This window comes from Lichenostomus cassidix, chromosome 10, assembly GCF_008360975.1.
Source record: "Lichenostomus cassidix isolate B80296 chromosome 10, HeHo_3.0, whole genome shotgun sequence".
Classification (NCBI taxonomy): domain Eukaryota; kingdom Metazoa; phylum Chordata; class Aves; order Passeriformes; family Meliphagidae; genus Lichenostomus; species Lichenostomus cassidix.
In genome coordinates, this window is record NC_139491.1 from 5,239,715 (window position 1) to 5,259,010 (window position 19,296).

Genomic DNA, 19,296 nt, shown 5'->3' on the forward strand with positions numbered 1-19,296 from the left:
GCTGCCTGTGCTGCTCCATCCTCTGCTCTGAGCAAATGCAGCTCCTGCCAGGGCTTTGGAACAGAGCAATCCAGCCAGGCAGAGCAGTGCAGCGCAGAGGGACACAAAAAAGAAAGAGGGGGATGAATATTCAAGGTCAGATCTGAAGGGGTTTTGAGCAACCTGGTCTAGTTGGAGATGTCCCTCTGCTCATGGACTAGATTACCTTAAATATCCCTTCCAACCCAAATTATTCCGTGATTCTGTGAAGATGATTTCAAGACATTTAGAATCTTTTTTTGCTCAAGTTAAGTTCAGGTCCACTGAGCCCTTCCCTGAAGGATGTGAAAATACCCTCAGATTTTGAGGGGAATTCAATCTGATCTTGATTTGAATTTGGCTAACTTGATTTGAACTAAAATTGGGTTAGATTCAAACACAATTAAAAAGAGGAATCAAATTATACTTTTGAAAAGTGTTTCTAGCAGCAGCATCAGTGCCACTTAATGGTGGCCAAAAGGTCAGAAGTGGTCCCAGGTTTCATTTGCATCCTGACACTGTGTCACTGCTGGACTCTGTGAGAGGAGCTCAGGGACTTTCTTTTCTCAGCTGGGACATCTCCAAACATGACCCAAAGCCACGATCACAAGCAGCATGCATAGGAAAGAGGTCAAATATCCCCTCAAATCCCTAAATTGCTTCCACACTGCCTAGAGCTTATCAGAAACAGTACAAAAGGTTCAATCTCTGTCAAGGACTCCCTACGTCCATAAGAGCTGCTCCATCTCAGGAAACACCAGAAGTGGGGGGAAATCTCTAACCTGTCGCCTCAGCTGGGATTTGTCTTCCTGAAGTGATAGGTCTATTACATTTCCCTAGCATAAAATCAGCTCACAATTAAATATATATGTGTGGGCAAAGTTCCAATCTGTTTACTTCCCCGCTCTACCCAGGGAGAGCCCTGAGAACAGCATTAAAACAAGAGGCCAGCTGGGCCAACAGAAATGTTCACGGCTGGCTGCAGTGCAGCACTTAGCTGCAAACACAGAAAACAGTTTACTGCATCAGAGGGAGAAAAATGAAATACGTGAGGCATGCTGCCACCGCAGTGCCTGAGCAGCTCCCTTCTCACATGGCCAGGGATGCTCAGCCTCCTTCCCTGGTGCCTCCAGGGTGAAATTCTGCCTCGTGGTGCTCTGGGAAATGCCCTGCCCCAGAGCCATGGTGTGATCCCTCAGGTTATGGGGTGAGCTGCACGTTTTGAGGGCGAGTGAAGTGACACATCCTGTCACCAGAGCAGGGTGGGTCAGCTGCACAGCAGTCTGTGCCCTTAGCAGGTGCTTCAATGTCAAAGGTATTAAAGCTGGTTATTTTCAGCGCTGTGCCAAGTGCCGTGCGGGTTTGTTCCTCCCCTACCCCCATTCTAATTAAATTTATAGGCAGCAACTACGAGCTGGGCTAAGAGTGGAGCTGTCAAGTTGAGAGAGAAGCACCAGCACTGCAAAACCCTCCAGCTGGAAAGACAGAGTTTCTGATGGTTGCTGTATTTTCTGGAAATTATCTCTCCAGTCTCATCTCTCACACACTTCCCCATATATCTCATCTCTCTGTGTCTCTCACATACCCAGGTGCACACACACACACACACACAGAGGCACGTGCAAATCTGTGAGTTATGTGCCACAGTGCCTTGATTTGGTGGATTACCCCTGTCTTTACAGGAATATATACAATATAGCTGAGGGCTCTATCCTTCTGCCAGCTACATCAGCATAAGGCAGGCTGTTCCAGCAGTGAAAATGCCTCATTTAACCCTAGATACAGGCAATTCTCATTTTCAGTGGAGCTGGTGAGAACAGGAGGTTTGCAGCTCTCGACTGATAGTCCTGTGACTGCGTGGTGCAAAGTTGTCCCAGAGTTTGCAGCTCATCCACCACCATAAGCCTTGTTAGAAGACTGCTATGGGCATGTCCTGGATAAATTGGGACAATCTTGGTCACTGTTCCAAGATTAATTTCTCTAGCAAGGCACGAAACTGAGGTTTTCACATGGTTTACAGTGAACATTTCCTAGTTTTCAGCTTCACATTAGGCCATCCCTGCAGGTCTCAGTATCTCAGAGGAACTCTCTGATTCTGCCTAAGCAGTGCCTCCAAGAAAACTGCACCTTAAAGGATGAGGCATCCCCAGGACCTACAGGATGCTCTTTTTCCCCTCTTCAATTGTTCTTTGGGGGTTCCCCTGACTGAGATGGGGAGAGGTGATAAGATTGAAGCCAACAGTAAAATGGCAGCATGCTAAAAAAATCCAAACTTTCTACAGCCCTTCCAAGGGTCATGTTACTTCAAAATTACAGTGTGTTGTTACCTGCACACATGTGGAGTGCATTGGCTGATCTCTGTGTGGCACAGAAAAATGCTCATCCAGTTCATTCCCCTCTGGCCCAATTGTAGGAGGACAATAATTCCAACAAAACTATCTCATCCAGAGGTTGCTCACAAAATCACCAGGGAAGGTGGCTTGGTGGAGGGTTTCAACATGTTGTTGTACACATTGCAGCTGGCTTTGGAGCAGCTTAAGCAAACTGGAGGATGATGTGGTTCTGATTTCTACATCTCCTGGAGGAGATGTTGCATTGCAAAGTCCAAACCTGGTCCCTAGAATTTTCAGAAGAAAAACTCCCTCAACCGTTCTACTGCCACAGCAATTCCTAAGACAGTTTTCCAAAACTGAAAAAAATCAGACAAAGATGAGGGGAATGATATATAAGGGACTAAAGGATAAAAAAATTCCTTTTGGTAGAGCAAGGGACCTGCAAGAAGTACTGAGTGTCTACAAACAGTGGGAGGAAAGAGTGAGTTCTTTCAGAGCCAGATGTTAGGTTTTCCCTGTCACTAGTTGCTGGTTTTGTCAAGGAAAAAAAGAACTAACTAAAGTAAACAATCCAAAATTTCATGGCTGTTAATGCTAGAAAGTCTTTCTTTAGGATCTGGTGGTAGATGATGCAAACACATGTGATGCCTTGGTACCATCTTTAAGTAAAATCCAAAGAGTGAGGATTGGGTGCAGTTTAGGTATCCCATGAATGGCTTAAGCTTTAAGATGTTTTGAGATGTAATCTGGAAAACTTGTCATCCCTTTGTTGCCCACAGAGAGGCTAATTGATGCCATAAAATGCAGAAGGTGATGTGTACCCCTTTCTGATGTCAGGGGCCCATTTTAAGGTCAGTGATTGAAATTCTCTACTGGTGTCAGCTCAGCCTTTGTATCTCTTCCCAGGATTTTACTCACCAAGGACTCCTAAGACCAAACACATTCATTAGTTTAAAAGAAGATACAATTACCCATCCAATGCTCCATTTCCTCCTAACCTTGCTCACCTAAGCAGGTGGCAATGAGTGCATTTGCTAACTGGTCATTACCAAATTAGTTGGTTGGTAAAACTTCATCAGCACAACTTTGAAGAAAAAAGTAAAGTTAATAATCAGTTGATCTTTTACTTCAACATGATGTAATTTTTATTAATTTAGCTTGAACCAATTTTTTAGGGTAAGAAGGGAGAAAGAGAGGGAGAGAATTTGTATTCCTTTGAACTCATACTGCAACAGAGGCAAACAAATGGGAAAAATTCTGAATGTACTTATATTTTAAAATCCACATTAATTATAAATCCATTTACTCTTTGTAAAGGCAGGGTCTGCAGCCTGGTTGGGGGAGGGAATAGGGGGTCATGTATAAATTGTCTCCCAAGGACCCCACTGAAATTTCCATAGCATTCGCCATATGACACTGATGTGTGAAAATTGACATGAAGATTTGAAAATTGGGACCGAGGGAGACCAAGCATAAAATAACTTCAATTTTGCGCCTCTCTCTGTCTCTCGGAGGAATAGTGCAGTGGACTGACCAACACCACACAAACAAGTGAAGGGGAGAGAAAAAAATATTCAGGGAGAAGGATAGTAGTTATTAAAGAGAAAACACACTCCTCACTCACAGAGAGAAAGGATGATCAATGGATTTAGTCACAGAGAAATTCAAGCAGAAAATTGCTGCTGTTTTTTATCTGAGAGGCAGAAAGTTTAACCAAACCAGAATTCTCTCAACTCACACCCAAGGCAAACAGAGAAGAAAACCACTCTGTTTTGAAACAGTGGAGGAACTGTGTTCATGTATATGTGTAAATTTTTGTTTGTGATTTTACAAATGTTATGATGCCAAAGAAACTGTAAGGTAAAGTTCTCACCTCCAAAAAAGAGTTACATTTTATTCTATCTCTATTCTTTCATTCTTTTTATGATTCTGAATGTGGTTTTGCAGAACTAAGTTGTGGTATTTTGGAGCCTCTTGCTAACACTTGTCTACATCCATAAAACCAAACCCAGCTTTGGGACTGATCTTTATGCCTCCCAATAATTTTGCAAAGGCAGAAGGTACAAAAACCCCACCAGCCTATGGAAATAACACCAAAGTTCCTCTCCTGAATTATAACTGCTGTTCAGGAAATAGATATCTATAATTTTCCTAGCAATGACTAACTATTCAATAGTTCACATCTTTGGGTTATTGGGCAATATATTAAAGGTTAGAAATTCACTTTGGACTCTCAGCAGGACCATCCAGCTCTGCTGTGTTGTATTGCAGACAGATACCTACCCTACCTGCAAGACCATGGGGGTTTTGCAAAACCAGGTTTGTCATAAACTTGGCCTTAAAATTCCACATCAGATCTGCTCTGCTTTACAGAGACACTCAACACTCACCATCACCAAGAGCATCAGAGAAGAGTCCTGTTGCTTCTACTGCCATTTCCTTTTTGGGTCCCAAGTTGTTTGCTGGTCCTGTTATCCCAAAGACACCTGCAAGACCATGGAAGTGCAAGGCTATACATTCCTGCTGCATATATAGATAGAGACAGAGATGAGACAGGCATGTAGGCCACGGCTTTAGCTTTAAAACCACCCATTCTCTAGTTGCTGCAAGTCCTGAGGTCATTCTGGGGCTGAGAGGATGCACTGCACAGCCCTGAACACTCAGCCGTCTCCCCTCTGCCTATTTTTCTCGGGATTACTTACTTTATTTTATTTAGCTTTGTGGCACATAAGGTTCCTCGTGCTTGCTGATATGATGATCTACAAGAGCAGTGCTCACATGCTATGGATCTCATTTATTACGAAGTGAAGTATATAATAATGAAAAATAGCTGCAGCTATTCCTCCCCTCTCGAGGGTATCTCGGCACCCTTATGGATGACCGCACACACAGGCAGCTCCATAGAAACAAATGGAGGGGAAATGGCAGCACAGCTCTGAGCTGGAGGACTGAGTGCCTTTGGTCTGGAGCACGCTTGATCCATAGCTCCTGTTGAAGGCACATTACGGAGAGCGCTGGAAAAAAATATATTTTTTGCAACAGCGCGCCTGGATGTGGAGCAGATTGGCCTTGTAGGGACTGGGGAGCAGGCAGAGGGGAGAATTCTCTATTATAGCAGCCTGTAGGAAGCATTTGTCAATAAACACCTTGAGGATTTTCTGTGGAGTCCAAAGGAAAATGCCCCACGATTCACAGCCTAACACAAGAGCTGCCCATCATTGACTCTTAATGCTCTGCTGAGCATGAAAACAACAGCATGGAAACAATATGAAAAGGCCTTGCAGGTAATTTCACAGGGTAACAAGAAATGCCAGGCTTATTGTAATTACTGGCACTGGTGACGACGGAGTTAGTTTAATTTAAATGCTGGGACCTTTAGGGCAGCTTCTGTGCTTCACACACTGCCTGGATTTTATAAATTTTGTGCTTTGACTCATCTGATGTAGTTACATAAAATTAGGTGATTTGAGTTGCACTCAAAATGTGCTTTTGAACTCCTTTCCCCAGCTAGGAAAACTAGGATGTTACATTTAAATTAAAAAAAAGGAATTGGAAATTTACCTGATGATCACCTGATTTCAGCATCTGAGGCTTTAAGGAAAATGATGAGAAAACTGCAAGAATTCACAATACTAAAACAATAATAAGGATGATGATATTAATAAGGGTTTATTATCATGCAAACAGAAAATAGAATGCAAGGCCACAGTTTCTAATGATTTCATTACTTTCTTTTACAGCCTGTTGCAATACACTGGCCATAAGCCAGTATTGCCTTGAACTATAGTTCTGTAATGTGTCTGTCTTTTATTTAAATACTTACATTTCTTTGTATTGTGCCTGAACATGGCAAGGCTGATGCCATCTCCCCTTTAATGAACTCATATCATCAAGTTACTTCCAATTTACAAAACTATGTGACCAGAAGTTGGCTCAATACTTCTATTAGCACTTTTAAATCACTCAGAAAATCACTTTACCAATTATTTCTTCACTCTAATAAGAGAACTAATGCTTATAATGTGTATGTTTCCTGGGTTTGATTTCAAATACTCTTTAAAGGACCTGAATTTCTCACCTTTGGAACTCTCTTAGTTTTGTATGATCTCTTCGGTAAAGGCGCACTCATTCCAATACAAAGGTGATTTAAAAAAGATTTTCTCTACTTATTTATGTATAATCACAGAACAGATTGCATCAAATGCTTTAGAACACACATATAAAACACTCCTGGCTGCTTTCACGCACTTGGGAGATAGTCATCTCCCTGTGAAGTTTGAGATGAAATATTCAAATAAGAAGAAAATCAAAAGGATAACACCTCCCTTAAAAAGGTCTTCAGAAACCTGCTGGGGAGAGTTTGAGGAGGAAAGATAGGAACGATATACTGCCATTTCTGAGAAGGGATGGGAGAATCACCTCGATTACTACCACGGAGAAACGTTTGCAAGGTTACTTTTAACTCCAGAGCAATAGTAGCAAATACTTTGCAAGCTGCCCTGAAGATTTTAACAAGAAAAGTGATGTTCACAGAAGCAAAAAAGACAGTTATAGGCCGTTGGGTGCAGTGTAATTGGCACTCTGCCCCAGTCAGAGGTTGGAACTACATTGAAGCTCTCTCTGAGTTTGACACAGGGCAGATATTGAAGTTGGAGGCAGTTTAGTGAAAGCTCATTTTCTTGGACTATATAGTTCTGTCAAAATGCAAGCGCTTCACAAACGGCTTCAGAAATAAAGATGGAAGAATATAAAGTTCCCACGATTCTGAAATGTCCACTTTTAACAGTTTGGAAATAGAGTTTGAGGTTTGTGTGTAGTTTTTATGTATTTTAAATCGTTTAATATCTATATATGTAAAATACCCACAGTTTTAGATTTACAATTATATATTTATATAATATATATATGTATATATATACATATATATAGATAGATATGTATATATACATATAGTGTGCAAATATATATATGTATATATAAATATATTTTCCTTTATTGGATTTTTTTAAAATTCAAATTTTCCTTTATTAGAATATTTCCCTTATTGTAAAATTCTCTTAAAAGCTGAAAAGCAAAATAAAACACTGTTTGCAAAAAAAGATATTCTGAAACTTCAAATATCTCAGAAGGGAAAGGAGATTAACTTCAAATTCTTTTTGTAAGTGCTTCTCTGCAATGGATTAATCAGACTTTTCCATTTGGAAGCAGAAAGTGCAGGAAGAAACTATCTGACTAATCTTAAGGTAGGTGTCATGGGTAAAATCAACTAAGTGTATAGAAGAAACAGCCCTTCTTGGCTTGTAGGCATCACATTTTTTTTTTACGGACAGACAAGGCTTCTTAAGGACATTCTTGATATCTTAATACCTCAATCTTGTTCAGTGTCATTTCTGAATGAGACCATTGTTGAGGCAACAGTGAGTTGCATAGCTCCATCAACCTTCTTTAATTTGCTTGGAGATTATGGGAAAACCTCTATAAATCAGTTTTACGACCTCATGAAAAACTTACAGTTGTATGGCATCACTTGCATGAATTATGAGATAGCCACAAAAAGGACCAAAGATGTCAAGGACACCAAAGTGAAGCTTTATGTACCCTGGGACATGGCAGCACATGTCACAAATCTACACTTGGTAGAAATACCAAAGGCAGACATGGAAGCTAAAATTCTGTGTGTCTCCTAGGCATGAAACAGGACTTGGAAAGGCTGGGAAGGAATTGTTAAAATAATCTTGATGAGAGTCATTAGCCTGAAGATGTAACAATTTAATTCTTCATTAGCATTTAAAAAAAAAAAAAAAAGCAGAATGTGCACAGACAAATATACTTAATTAAAAAAGAATGCAGGTCAAATAATCTTTTTCTTATTCAAATGAAAAGTTTACATAATGTCTTTTTTAGAGACTTTATGCAGTCTGGATATGCTGCAGCTGCAGCCACATATTCGGTATATTCACAAAATAGACCTCTAGTTGCTCTTTCCTGGAATTCCTTCTGCTTCAACATTACATCTCAATGTTTTTCTCATATTTGTCAAAACCTAATCCAATCATCACTGAACTTTATGTTGCATCATGGTACTGTAAACCTAAAGCAAAGCCTGAATTTTGCAAATTGATTTGAAAGCCTTAGAGATGAGCACCTGGAGGTCAGGATTTTTGTAATGCTAGGAGCAGAGACAGCCATACATGCCCTGACTATTAGTTAGGTGCTTCCATCAACACTAAAACACTCATAACATCAAACTGATCTTGACACTGCTTCTTTTTGGAGGAAAAACTAGAAGATTCTCACTGTGCTACAGAACCCATGCCAAATTTTTGAGGGGACGTGACACTATTTGACTTTACATTTTAATTTTCCATCATATAAGAGAAAATTATTAAAAAAATATATAAACCCAAGCAAAATATTCTGGTTTTGTCAAAACATTTCTTTCTTCTATTGACACCAAATAACTCTTATGATGTTTCCTGGCATGAATACCGACTGTTTCCATTGTCACTCCATGCAGAAGGGAGCCAGGCTCCCAAATCTCAACCTCCCTGAGTTAAATGAAATGTTTATCCTCCACCAAGTACTTACCAAGCTAAACATAACCCCACTGCAATGTGCCAGGATGGAGGAGGCAGAAGGTCCTGGGCTCAGCCAGAGTGAGCCCTGGCCAGGCTGATGTCCCCTCAGCTTCCCTGTGTCCCTGCAGCTTCATGCTCAGGGAGGGGACAGAAATGCAGCTCTGTGGCACCTGTGGAGGGAGGATATTGCTGATGCTGTGCTGGCTGTGCTGCACCAATGTCCTGCAGCCACTGAAGGTGGGTCTGACAATATCTGCTCTCCCTCTGTTTAATTCCCACCTTCTCCCCTTCCTGTCCTCACTGCAGATTTCCCTAGGACTAATCTTATACCTTAGTGCAGAGCAGATTTTTAGCCCAGGAGAGAAGAAGCCACTGAATACAAGATATCTGGGCCCAGTGTGCTAAACAAAATGATCCCATTTTCTATTTTAACAGAGCTCAGTGTCTCTCTTTGGAACAGAGAGCTGAGATGGAGAAATAGACTTTGCCTTCCTCCCCTCCCCTGCTCTGCTCAGCTTGATGTTCCTACTAATTCTCTCACTCAGGCCCTGCTGTTTGAGTCTCTTCTCTCTTTTTTCCCCTCTGCCATTATTCCAGGTGGTTACTCATCCCATTTGACTCCCCCCAGAGTGTCACCAGGCTGCTGCCAAAAGCTCTTCTGTTTTCTCTCCTGTTGTGTTCGCTCTTTCTCTTTTTTTAACTTTTAATCTCAGCCCTCGGTGAGGTGTGCTGAACAGTCACGATGAAGCATTCAGGATGTTAGAAAGTAAACTGCTGGAAGAGGTCAGCAAGAGCAGAAACCAATAAAGCACAAGAAGGAAGTTTGATATGTACGAACAAAGCAATTGGTAATGATGTGAAATCGTTGGGTCAAGCAGGGGCAGTGCACGAATGAAAAGATTCACCTCCAAACACCTGAAAAGTTTACCTAACCTGCTTCTCCTTGGCAGGAGTTGGTCTGTTGCTGTGAACCACTGCTAACAGCTTTATACTCTGCTTTATTTGCACATCCCAACACCCATATGAGCGTCTGGCCATCAGCAGCAGGGTGGATTCCTTTCTTCAAAAGAAACTCCTGAAATCCTATAAGCCTCCTGTTTCCTTTTCTTTTCTATTCATTGCTGCTTATTACCTGGAAAGTGTGATTTAAGACTAAGTTTCCAATATCCTCTCTGAGCACCAGTAAAGCTATTGAATTCAAAGGGGTGGCCTGTGATGTGTGGGATTGTTCAGGGTAAAGGTGGCCTTGTTGAGCTCCTACTTAGTCAGAGAGCAATCAGATACTGCAGCTCCTACTAGAGAGGGAGAAATTCCCAATTTTCCAGGCAGGAGAGGTTTGCTTACAAGTGGAATATGCTTTTTTTAGATAGAATTCACATCTGAATTCCCTAAACTGACCCAAGAAAAGGTGAAGGGAAAAACAAACAAACAGAAAAACAAACAAACAGAGAGAAATGAAAAAGAGAAGAATCAACTGTCAGTTCAGATTAACCCATTTTCATGCTTGGGTAAAAGCAAGGTATTTTAAAATAAGTGGTGAAAACTAATAGCAATAGGAGACATTTCAGGCACACCATTTTAGGGACAGTCTGCTCTCCTTTCCTCCCTCCTGGGGTGGTGGTAGTGCAAGAGAGTATTTATTTTTCCTCCTCTGACACTTGCAAGCCAAGGCCCTTTTCTGGCTTTGCTCTTGGTACAGCTCAGGGGAAATATTTTCATGAAATTTCCTCAGGAATTAAAGAACTCCCTTTTGGTCCCTGGTGCCCCTGTGGCATTGCTGACCTCCTCTAAGGAAGTGTTCTGGCATTTCCACAATGGCTGAGGTACACTGACCTGGAGGGAACAAAATTCCTAGAGCCTTGCTCAGATGGCAAATTGGACAGGACTTCTCCCTTCTCTGGGAAGGCAGCCAGCCTTCCAGCTGCAGCCTGGGCCACCTCAGAACAGACCTGGAGGGCACTTTGCTAGACCTCAATGAGAGCAGCCTTTATTAAAAGGAGAATTACAATATTAATAGGAAAATTATTTTGCTGCTAATGACAAAGAACTCAGTTTCTTCATACTTGGCCGCAGTTATATTCCCAACTATGCCAATCTCAATATTATCTCAGATGGATACTTGTTCCCAGGAGGCCCTCAGGGGAGTGACCTTATGTCCCTCTACCTTTGATAAACCACTGCCTGCATGCATATAAATCAATTAACACCATCAGCTTATGCTAATTTTGAATTTAGATGGCATGCTGGAAACAAACAGGGGTGTTTATGCCTGTCTAGAAAGAGACCACAACAACAATCTTCCCTCTTCCCCACCTCACACACAAACACACCCATGCTGAATCCACACACTCATCAGGATCCAGCAAACCCCCAGCTTCAAGGAGCCCTCATTTAGCTGCTTGTGCTCTGTTTTCCAGGGCAATTTGGACAAACAGAGCAGCCAAAATAACACCATGCAGCATAGAAACATCCCTCGTCAGCCATTTGCTTTCTGGTTTGCTGCTGTGTTGTTCCCATTCCTGCTTTTGTTGTTGTTCTGGTATTGCTTTTTTTAATTTAGGGTACTCTGAGGGTTGTGATGTTACCAGACTGGGAAGAAAAACACATTTAGAAGTGGGAAAAAATTACTCTATGAATACAGCTTCCTTTTTATCATAGCCTGAGTATCCACAAGAAATAGCACATCACAGCCTCCTCCCAGCCCACCACAGAGCATGACTTACTGGTGTTGATGGTCGAGAGCCATTCCAAAGTGTTGGGTCCAGACAAGAGCAGCTGGGAACACATCCAGGAGGGACACAGAGCCTCAGGACACAGAGGATGATCAAAGGAGCTCCAACAGCCTTTGTGAACAGACCAAAGGAAAATTGCCCTCTTCACCTCTCCCCTGGCAGTCAGGTGAATGGTTCACAGGTGGTGCCCAAGGCACAGCAAGTGGACATCCAAGGAGCTTTAAGGCCCTCCAAGCTCATCAGAAAAATCTCCTTGTGCTTCCTTCTGGAGGACTTCTCCTTGCCCAGGCTCTGTCTGTGTCTGGACAGTGAGTGGAGTATGAGGGTGCTATTTGTAGAGCAAAACACATCAGTATATGATGACATGTTTCAGTGCAAGACATGCAGAACTGTGTGCTGAGAATCTATTCTCTGCCATTGACATATCTCCATGATAAACATATTCATGAACTAGGGGTAATTTTTATCTCTGATTAAAGCTGTAAGCAGGCACAAGTCTTTCCCAGTTGACAGCTCTGGGCAAGGAATGGATATGGCAGAATTGTCTAAAATACAAGTCAAGTTAATTTCCTTGGATCCTGCAATTCTCATCAACATGGGCATTTTCTGACGATCTGATTTACTTACCAGCAGTGCCCAGCCTTCTATGCCAAGGCAAAGAAAAACAGAGGACATATGCTGAAAAATTTGTAACATGGTCCCCTAATCAAGTGCTGGCTCCATCCTGTATCCTGTTATAAATTGTAATCTACATTGTGTCTACTGTACACATGTCATTATTCTTTCCTCCACTCCGCCTGATTGCATTTAAATACTTTTTTAAAGTCATTATTGGTTCACCTATTATTTATATGTTGTTTGGTTTGGTGGTTATCCCCTTTCCTTTTTAGCAGAGGCACCCAAGGTTACTTTTATTCTTCATATCCGAGGAGTCAATTAATTTTCAGCATCCCCCAATGCCATCCCAATAAATAGAGGCTGCTGTAGCCATATTTCCTGACACAGGGAGACCACGGTGTTGAGCCAGTTCTGAATCCAGGCTTAGCTCTACTCCATGGTTGAGATATTTAGAGGATGGTCTCAGCTGGAACACTGACTGCTCTCCTGATTACTGTGTGTTTCTTTCCTCGTTGCTTTTCTATTGCACTCAGAGTATCTGTGTATCACTTTCACTCCCAGCCCAGAGAGACCCCATTTCTGAGTGGTATAGCAATGAGAATATCCGTGGCTGGAGAGGGAAAGCTGAGGGGCATTTTCATTTTTAGTGGGTTTTTAGTTATTTTTAATATTTTTGCCATCAACTGCTATTTTTTCCCTTTGTGTAGATGCCTTACTTCCTCCTTATAAATCCACAGAACACCCTTAAAATTACTCATCTTTTATCTAAAACTGCTGGGGGCTAAACTGGACCCTGTGCAGTCTGAAGTGAGGAATTAAAACACCACAGCAGCTTTCATGGGAACAGGTGTCCTAAAAAGGGAGAGAGGCACAGGCACACCCTGGGCACAGCCCCTCTATAAATAACAGAGCTCCAGCCCTCTTAGATATCCTCAGTAATTCCCCCTAGGAGTTTTAGGGAGACATCACATTCATTTCAGCCTGGGCAGCCAGGCATCTTCCTTGCTGCTTGGGGGCAGAGGAGCAGTGCCAGTGTCAGGTGGTGGCTTAGGGTGGCAAAATGAAGCAGAAGCAACATTTATAGTGCTCTCTGCCTTTATACCTCTCTGTGCCTCGCCCTGTTTTCGCCAAACTGTCACCTTTCAGTGCGGGGGCAGGCGAGGCTGTGCAGGTGGCTGTGCTCCCAGGACCGGCAGAGGGATGGCACTGGAAGGTGGCCGAGTCCCGGCGGTGCTTTACGCCATCCCAGCTGGTGGCACTCCATCATCCCCACAGCGCCAGGCAGGTGTCCTGACGCTGGCAAAGGGGGAGGGCAGGGGGAGAGCACCAGTCAAGGTCAGCCACACGAGCAGAGAAGGGGGAAATGCATCACGGGCTCCATGCTGAGCCCGGGAGTGGCTCGGAGAGGATGCTGAGTGTGGGACTACCCAGCTTCTGCCACAAAACTGGGCTTTTCTCCCTCTCAGGGAGAAAAAGAGGCATCCTTCAGGCAGCAAAGAGCTGTTTGGCTCAGACTTCTAGAGGGGAGCATGCTGAACTGAAAGGCAAAGAGGTCTGACGTGGGTAAAAAACACGTAAAGAAGGAGAAGTGCAAAATCTTTCGGGCCAATGGCAAGAAAACCCTCTGTTTGTGAATCTAATAGGCGTGTGACACACACATGGTGGTAGTAGTTGAGCCTTCCCATCTGGCACTGCTGATTAATCAAGTGCCTCTAAACCGAGGAAACCTCCGAAAATATCCATCGACAAGAGCTGAGAGTGTGAGAGAAAGTAAGACAACTCCAACTGTGTCGGCAGAGGCTGTGCTTGATGCTAACAGGTGGTGACGAACATTGCATGATTTAGAGCTCAGAGGGGAATAGGAATCTGAAAGATCAAGTGTCATTCCAAAGCCCTGACAGGCTTTGGGACCTGAACCTTCAGGCTTGAGGTCTTCCAGGACTGAGCTGAACATGAACACAGGGAGAGGAAATGGAGAAATCGGCTCCAGTTCAGCATTTCCTGCCTACAAGAACTCCCAATTATAAATAGCTAAAAAATAAATTATTTGCTCACCTCATATGCCAACCTTCTTGAGAATGCAGAACAATACAAAGTCTGCTTTTGTTCAGATCTTAGAGCAGTTTTCAAACCCCATTCCTCTCTAACATTAGCACCTTGCATCCTTTACACATCAAGTTGCAGGGACACCCTTGCCCATACCCCATACAAATGTTGATTGGCAGGATGAAGACTGGCAAAAGTGGGATCTACAAGTGATTTATGAATGCAATTCTGTGGCTCTTGTTTATAAACAGCCTGGTTTGCTGGATTGCTGTCCAGATCATTCCTGCAAAGATACACCCAGGTCTCCGGTGCAAGAAATCTGCAAGGTACCAAGGAAGTGGAGAGGTGCAGTAAATTAAATAGAAGCTTTGGAGAAGAAAAAATTCCTTTCCCCAAAGCTGCAGGACTGAAGTTGAGCAATGGAAAGGACTCACTGGCCTGGAAAGCCCTGATGTTGCCACAGGAAAGCACTTTGGGACTGCCATAGCACTGTCCCCAATATCTTTAGCAGATATACACCCTGTTCTTCTCCTGAAACACAGAACTGCCTTGAAAACAGTTTATCCCTCTTACAGTCAATATTAAGCAGTCATATTTACCAGCCAAGATTTTGCTATCAAACCAAATAAAATGTGATCAGAATTATGGCTGATGAAGATCTGCACTGAGAAGGATTCGTTTTCTTTTTCCATTGTGTCCCTCTGAAAACAGGACGGTGCAGCTTTAATAATAAAAAAAAAAAAAAAAAGAAAAAAAATGAAAGAAGGAAAGAAAGAAAAAAAGAAAGAAAGGTGCCTCAGTTGTCTCGGCAGCTGATCAACAAAGGAGCAGTCGTGAGCTGTAACCTCTTGGAGCTGCAGTCTGGAACATGACACATGTCAGGCTATGATAAATGGTGCGGAGTGTGTGCAATTTCAAGCGCAATGCCCTTGAGATGCTCAGGACCCCGATCGCAAATGTTATTGTTAAATTAAACCTTAAAGGAAGGATTGGGAAGGGGAGGGGTGGGTTTGTGAGTGTGTGAGTATGTGTGTGTGTGTGAGTGTGTGCATTTATTTATATTTATATACATATATATATGGATATATGAAATTAACAGAATAGAAGGGGAAAATGGCAAGGTGAAGAGAGAAAAACTTTATATTTCTTTTAATTGAATTGTGCATCTTCTAGGTCTGGCTGAGCTATGGGAGAACTTCAGGCAGGGTTTTTCTATCCTACAGGCATTTTATTGCTTTTGCTCCATCACAATTTGATAGCTAGAGATCAGCTAAAGTAGGCAGGTGCAAGATTGGAAAACAGGTAAATAAATAAATAAACACATGCCACAGATGTGCAGTTTCTCTAGCTCAAGTGTTCTGCATCCAGGTACCTTTGAATCCAAATGAGTGAAGTTTCAGAGAGTACTGAGTGCTGATTTTTGGGAGCTGCTGGTCTCCGAGGGCTTGTATGTTAGTTGGGTTGTTGTTTGATGGTGTGTGTTTGTTCTTTCTGAGACAAATACTCACTGTTAAAAGCTGCTCTGAAAAACAGGCAACGTTCACATCCACAACCCACTGTGAGGAGTGCAGGGACTGAATTTTGCAAGTCCTCCAGGCAGATTTGGTCCCCAGCCTGCAAGAACAGCCCCGACGTACAGCACGTTGCTCCTGCAGCATCAGCGTCCTACTTTTCCTGTGGTTTTGGAATTGGAGTGGGGAGAGAGTCAGTGAACAGTGTTTGGGATGAGCAATTGCAATAGAGTGAATGGTCAAGGGGTATGCAACAGGGAGGGAAAGAGAATGAGTAAGAAACAAAGCAACCTCAGGTTATGCTGAAGAACCTTTTGCCAGGGGAGGTGGCAGGAAGCTGTAGGTCTTACCTCCATAAGCCTTACCCTTTGGATTTTGCATCATGTGGGTGCTGTGGAGAGCAGGACTGGATCTCCTGGGCTCCCATCTCTGCAGTGTCCAGGTGCTTCCTTGCTCCCTCTAAAGGGGTGAGAACAAACATGCTCCTACCTTGAGGTGTCTCTGGTCACTCTGGACCTGGCCTTGGATCTGTTCCTCTCTTCTCTTCCATCCACTGCCTGTTTTATGTCTTCCATCTTTCCCATGTGTAGAGGAGTCTCCAGTTTTAACTCACACAGATTCCTCAGAACTCCTCTCTTTACTTTCTCCCTCTCCACCCTCCCTCCCCCAGCACATCCATGCTAAGTGCAATTAGTGTAGGCAGTGCAGGAAACACGGCGGAGAACGGAGCTGTGCAAACGAGGAGGAGGAGGACATGGAGTGGGTGAGGCACGGGGTGGGGGGAGCTGGAAAGTGTTCAAGGGGAAATGCTTGCATGGCTCAAATAATTGAAGGGAAGAAAGAAGCAATGAACATAACCCTCCACTGGAGAAGGAGATGGGAAAAGCCTGTAAATCATGGTGAAAAGTAAATTCAAACAAACAGTAAAAGGTAACAAAGGACTAGGGATGACTCATTTAGCAAGATATATTGTTTGTTCTAATTTTTACCAGGTACAAGATAAATCCAGTGGTCTGGAACAACCAGCATAAGAGACCTCCATGACCTATTTAAAACACTCAGGACAAGGAAAACAGGTAGCAGAGTAATTCATCTGCTTATTTCTCCTGGTTGCCTCCAAAATGACTCATTGTCCATTAAACCCTTCAGCGTGCCATGACAGCATTAAAACCCAGGCTCAGATTTGGGAAATGTAACAAATTCAAAGAACATATTAGATACCAAAGAACTAAGATTATTATTTTTAGAAGCATCTTGCGAACATCCTACAGCTTGTTTTGTACTTTTTGGCTACTGTTGCCTAGCGTCCAGGAAAAGTCAAGTCCTTTTTAGGTTCTTTGGAACATTTTCCCCATGTTTCTTGTTATTAAAGAAAATAAACATTAGACAAAAGCGGACTTTATTGTATCTATTAATAATTCAATGCAGATGGATTCATGGAAAATACCAGCAGGCAGATTTTCAGGAGAAAGAAAGAAAGAAAGAGAGGGAATGTTTTAAGGTTAGATAGTAAGGAAACAGAATGAGTGAACTAGCAAGAAATCTCAAGATATAATGAGAAGAGTAGACACAAACAACAAGATAACTAATGAAGGGTAACTGAACATAAAGGTACCTTGGAAAGGCAACTCAAGTCATTTAAAAAGTTTTTATCCTTTAGTTATGAGTATCCTTCCTGCTACCAAGGAAAACAAGGCATTTCTATGTGTCTTGGGAAAGTACCAGAGACTTGCATTTAATCATCTCTCATACTGATGTGTTACCTCTCCTAACTTTTCCTTTTGGAGACAGGTGGCAGGTGTTGATAATGTTGAGATGATTATTTAATGATGTGTCCCTCCTCTATGACCTTTCACAAGATCCTGTGGACTTAAAAGCTCATGTGGCTCATGTGGATGTATGCATTAAAAATAAGCTATATCAGCTGAAAAAACTTATTCAATGTTCTGTCTCATCCTGGGAAAACACCCATTCCATTACAACATGGAATGTTATATGAAATGAATATTGAAAAAAAGCTTGGCCAGTAGGTAGGAGGAGCTGGTGAAGAAATGAGTGGTGTGAGGAAAGAAGGGGCATTTTTAGGAGGAATAGAACAGCTTTGCTTGATTGCAAACAGCCGTTTCAAAGCTGCCAATTTTGCTGATGTAGCACCAGAAAAGCCTTCCTTGAGGTGTTGCTTCTGCCAGGCAAAGTGGAATAAAAGCCAGTTAAGAACTCAGCTGGAATCACTGAAGCAAACATAAAGCAAAAACTGTAGTATATGGAATTCCTCCCTGCACCATGTGAGACATATGAGGCCTCTTTGTCCAGTCACTGCTTGGACAGAGATTGTATTTTTCTGATGAATCTTGGCTTTTGTGTCTGTGCATAACCAAAAGGCATGGATACCAAAGTGGAAAGCAGAGGAGCTGTGAATCAGGTCTGTGATGACAGCTGAGTGTGTCTCTGCTCCCTCAGAATGCTTTTGGGAAGGTGCTGCAGTAGTGAGCTCTCCTCTGCAAACTCAGGGCATCAGGAGAAGGAGACAGGAAGGTTTGGAGGGAAGAGAGCCACCCACCCACAGGTGGGAAGAAAGGTTTGCTTCAGACATTAGAGGAACAGAAGTAGAAGCACAGGGAGAAATCCTCTTCTTGCCATTCTGCTGCTTTGCCACACGCTGGGGGAGCAGTGCATTGTTCTCCAGCTGAACAATGCCCAGTTCCCACCATGTGCAACAGGAAAAGAATGTGAGCTTTGCTTTGCTTTATTATCAACTTGTGCAGTGCAGAGATAACTGCACAGGCTGCTTGGTCCCCGAAAAGCAAAGATGAATTTTGATCAAAATTGGATTACAGGGCATTTCATTTCTACTTAAGAATGGTTCTGAATTGGTTTCCCATTTACTCAATATCCACAAAAATAACAAAATAAAAACTGTCAAGACTGAATAATGCTGCTGAAAAGAAAAATAAAAGCTCAAAAATTTGCCGAAAAATAATTGGACTGAAACAGCTCCAAGTCAGATTAGCATTAAATCTTCTTAAGAATGATGAAGGCTCTTGCAACCAAAGGCAAGTTATTTCATTAGGCTGATTCTGCATATTTAATTCTCAGTGTGCCAATTTAATGTAATATTTTTTGGTTATCAGGGACCGTTTTTTCTTGATATATAATAATGACATTGCATTTGGTTTAAAAGTAGAAGTCTACAATCAAGGCAATCACAGACTATTAAGTGCTCAGTCAAGTCCCAATCAAATTGTGTTCAAATGGGTTAAAGGGAGACAGTCAGAGCTGCCAATCCCAAAATACAGCCCAGCCCTTCAGCCCATCCTGTGGCCAAAGGAACAGCACTCTCTTGACTTCAGCAGACTCTGTGATGGAAAATATTTCTGTCCAAAACAAAATTGGCCTGTAATCTGGGTAAGCTATTCAGAGCAAACAGTGGCAAATTTAGCCTTTTCTCCTGTTCACAAAT

At 42.5% G+C, this 19,296-nt stretch overlaps 1 protein-coding gene across 1 annotated transcript in view; it reads right to left on the reverse strand.

Moving 5' to 3' along the window:
- Positions 1-18,801, reverse strand: part of LOC146432607 (uncharacterized) — a 42,636-nt gene extending 23,835 nt beyond the window's left edge. The window contains exons 1-3 of the mRNA XM_085070387.1: positions 15,834-18,801; positions 11,653-11,772; positions 4,742-4,837 (exon numbers count right to left, since the gene is read on the reverse strand). Coding sequence (XP_084926513.1) covers positions 4,742-4,837; positions 11,653-11,716 — 160 coding nt within the window. The 5' untranslated portion in view covers positions 11,717-11,772; positions 15,834-18,801. The remainder of the gene's footprint in view (positions 1-4,741; positions 4,838-11,652; positions 11,773-15,833) is intronic.
- Positions 18,802-19,296: the final 495 nt, after the last annotated feature.